The sequence below is a fragment of the Crocuta crocuta genome, unplaced genomic scaffold, assembly GCF_008692635.1.
Source record: "Crocuta crocuta isolate KB4526 unplaced genomic scaffold, BGI_CrCroc_1.0 scaffold32, whole genome shotgun sequence".
NCBI classification, from domain to species: Eukaryota; Metazoa; Chordata; class Mammalia; order Carnivora; family Hyaenidae; genus Crocuta; species Crocuta crocuta.
In genome coordinates this window covers 9,424,201-9,426,925 of record NW_027529424.1, presented here as the reverse complement: position 1 = coordinate 9,426,925, position 2,725 = coordinate 9,424,201, and the positions used below count along the sequence as shown (strand labels likewise).

General features: G+C 45.3%; 1 protein-coding gene across 1 annotated transcript in view; it reads right to left on the bottom strand.

Annotated features, from left to right (window-relative positions):
• GDI2 (GDP dissociation inhibitor 2) overlaps positions 1 to 666 on the bottom strand; it is a 33,091-nt gene extending 32,425 nt beyond the window's left edge. The window contains exon 1 of the mRNA XM_077758542.1: positions 631 to 666. Within this exon, the coding sequence (XP_077614668.1) occupies positions 631 to 651 (21 nt within the window). The 5' untranslated portion in view covers positions 652 to 666. The remainder of the gene's footprint in view (positions 1 to 630) is intronic.
• Between the last annotated feature and the right edge of the window lie 2,059 nt (positions 667 to 2,725).

Here is a 2,725-nt window from a genome sequence, read left to right as displayed (position 1 = left end):
TTTGCGTGCGCGGCCTGAGCAAATTTAAGAGAAGGAAAAAAATCTAATTTTTTTTAGGAAGGAACCCTTAGCGGAAATGTAGGGGAAGTCCAGGTTTGATTGGGAAGCAGGCCTGAGAGCTGTAGCTCAAGCGGCTGTGGAAATTGTAGCCGACAGCACATGCCTTCCTCGTTTGCCCGCCGTCGCCCCTACTCCAGCCCCCACCGCCGCCCCCAGCTGTTGCAGGGTCCCCACCGGAATCTCCAGCTTTGGGTAAGGAGACGGATGTCAGGAGGGGCCTGTGTTCTCCACCAGAGAGTAGACCCTCTGGGGCCGTGTAGACGGGTGATTTCCCTAAAGCCTTGGACAGCCTGTGTTTTCAGCCCGTGATAGGTCTGCAGACTCAGGAAAGAGTTGGCGTTTCCTTCTAGATTTACTCCCAAACACAGCTGGATAAGAGCTCTTCAAAGAGAATCTCGGTGGACAGAAGAACTTCCTTCATGCTTCAATCCTTCAGATTCCGGAAATAACAGAACAGTGTTATGGACAATGTTTCTTCACCCCGGAAAGAGTTTAAGAAAGTGTTCTACCAGACAGTGGACCTTTGGGGGGGGCGGGGAGGGGGGAGCAGGGCAGTTTAAATTTACATACCTTAGTTGGATTTGTGTACATTAGCGACCAAATGAGTTTCTCTAGGTAGACAGAAATCAAGTGCAGAGTTGACTGTTGAACCCATTATGTGCCAGTGGGGGTTCAACAGATGTTTGAAGAAGGTCCAGCTGTTGCTTTTCAAGTATACGCACATGTATATGCACATACCTATAAACAACAGAAATGTACTTCTCCGAGTTCTGTAGGCACCAAGGAAAAGCAAGGTGTGTCTGGTGAGGGCCTGCTTCCTGGTTCTAGTTGTCTTTTCACTTTGTCCTCACACCGTGGGAGGAGAAGATGGGAGGGGAAAGGGGTAGCTCTGCCTACTTTCACAACACTATATTTTTGAACTGACATGGGATATTGACCCATTTTTTAAAACTAGCAATAACGAGTTCAGCCTGGCTCAATCAGTAGCGCATGTGACTCTTGATCTAGGAGTAAGGAGTTTGAGCACCGTATTGGGCTTAGAGAATACTTAAAAAAAATGTTTGGGGCATCTGACTTGCTCAGTCAGTGAAGCATGCAACTCTTGGTCTCAGGGTTGTGTTTGGGCCCCACATAGGGCATGGAGCCTACTTAAGAAATTCTTTGTAAAAAATAAAAACTAGCAATAACGACAAAGAGCCTTTTTCACGTATTGCCGTCAACCTCTGAAGTCTTTTGAGCCTACCTGCTGAATTACGTTGCCATGTTTTAAGTGAAAGGTAATTTATCAATATTCAGGTGGAGTTCATGAGAAACTTCAAGGCATTGGGTAAGGGATCAGAATTTAAGGCTAATGAGGCTCTTCAACCTGATCCCTTACACTGAAGTTTAGTTTGTTGACAGTACAAGTCCCGTGGCCCTGTGGAAAGACGCGCGCGCACACACACACACACAACCAAAACCAAAACAAAACAAAACCAGAAACAAAAACAACTGGGCCAATCCCGAACTCTGCGCCTGCTCTAGGGTCTCCAACCTCATCGATTCCAGTTGCCAAGGAACTTGCTAGACAACAAATGCTGTTTACAGCAAAGGGGCTTGAAAGCCACTAAACGGTTCAGTGTATTTCTAACAGAGTGAAACTTAGGCTTGGGGGAAGTGGGTGATTGGTGGAGAGGAGTGGAAAATACCATCTGTCGTAAAGTTATTTCAAGTCTTTGTACAAAGCAAGAGTCCAGTATGATGGTAATTTAGACCTGGGTGCTTGGGAATCAGTGCTGGTCTCTGTACTGAGCCCTCGCCCACACTTTACAGAGGGAGAGACTGAGGCCAAGGAAGATATCAGAGTGAACCCCAGTCCCGGCCGTCTTTCTGCCCTGAATCCCTGTATCACAAGGTTTTTCAACCAGTTTCCCTTCCGTCTGTGGTGACCATTATCTTCCTAAAATGTGAATCGGATCCTGTTCATGCTTCTGCCTACCTTTTGCATTTAGAAAAAAATGCAACCCCCTTTCCATGGCCTAAAAGGTATTGTGTAATCTAACCGGGTATCTCTCTCCAGCTTCATCCTGTATGCTGCTTGTTTGCTACACTCCAGACACCCTAGTCTTTCGGTTCCTAGAATCTGGTCAAGCTTTTAACCACCCAAGGTCCTCTGCACTCTTGTGGGTCCCGTAACTACCAAGCCTCACTTCCCCTCCTACATATACTTCACAGCTGCTTCTTTCTGCTTCCTTCAGTTTCTACATGAAAACCTTCCCTGGCCACCTCTAAAGTAGTTTTCACCTCAAATTTTATTCTCTAAAAGCACCCTGCTTATTTCTTGAATTGATTTTTATCAAATTGCTAATTATACTCTATACTCGTTTCTTGTCTGCCTGCTAATCAGAATGTAAAGTCCATGAGGGCAGGGACGGTATCTGTCTTGTGCACAATCATGGCTCTAACACCCAGGAGAAGCCCTACCTGGCATAATGATGCTATTGTATGTAGCAGATGATGAGTAAATATTTGATGAATGAATACGACACCTGGAAGTTAATCCCTAGATCAACAAGGACTAAATGTGACAAAATCGTACCAGTTCCTCTTGATAACTTTTGAGAAGGGCAGATTTTCTTATGCAGAAGATACTAAAATTAATACTTTAGAGGGTTTTAAAGATAGA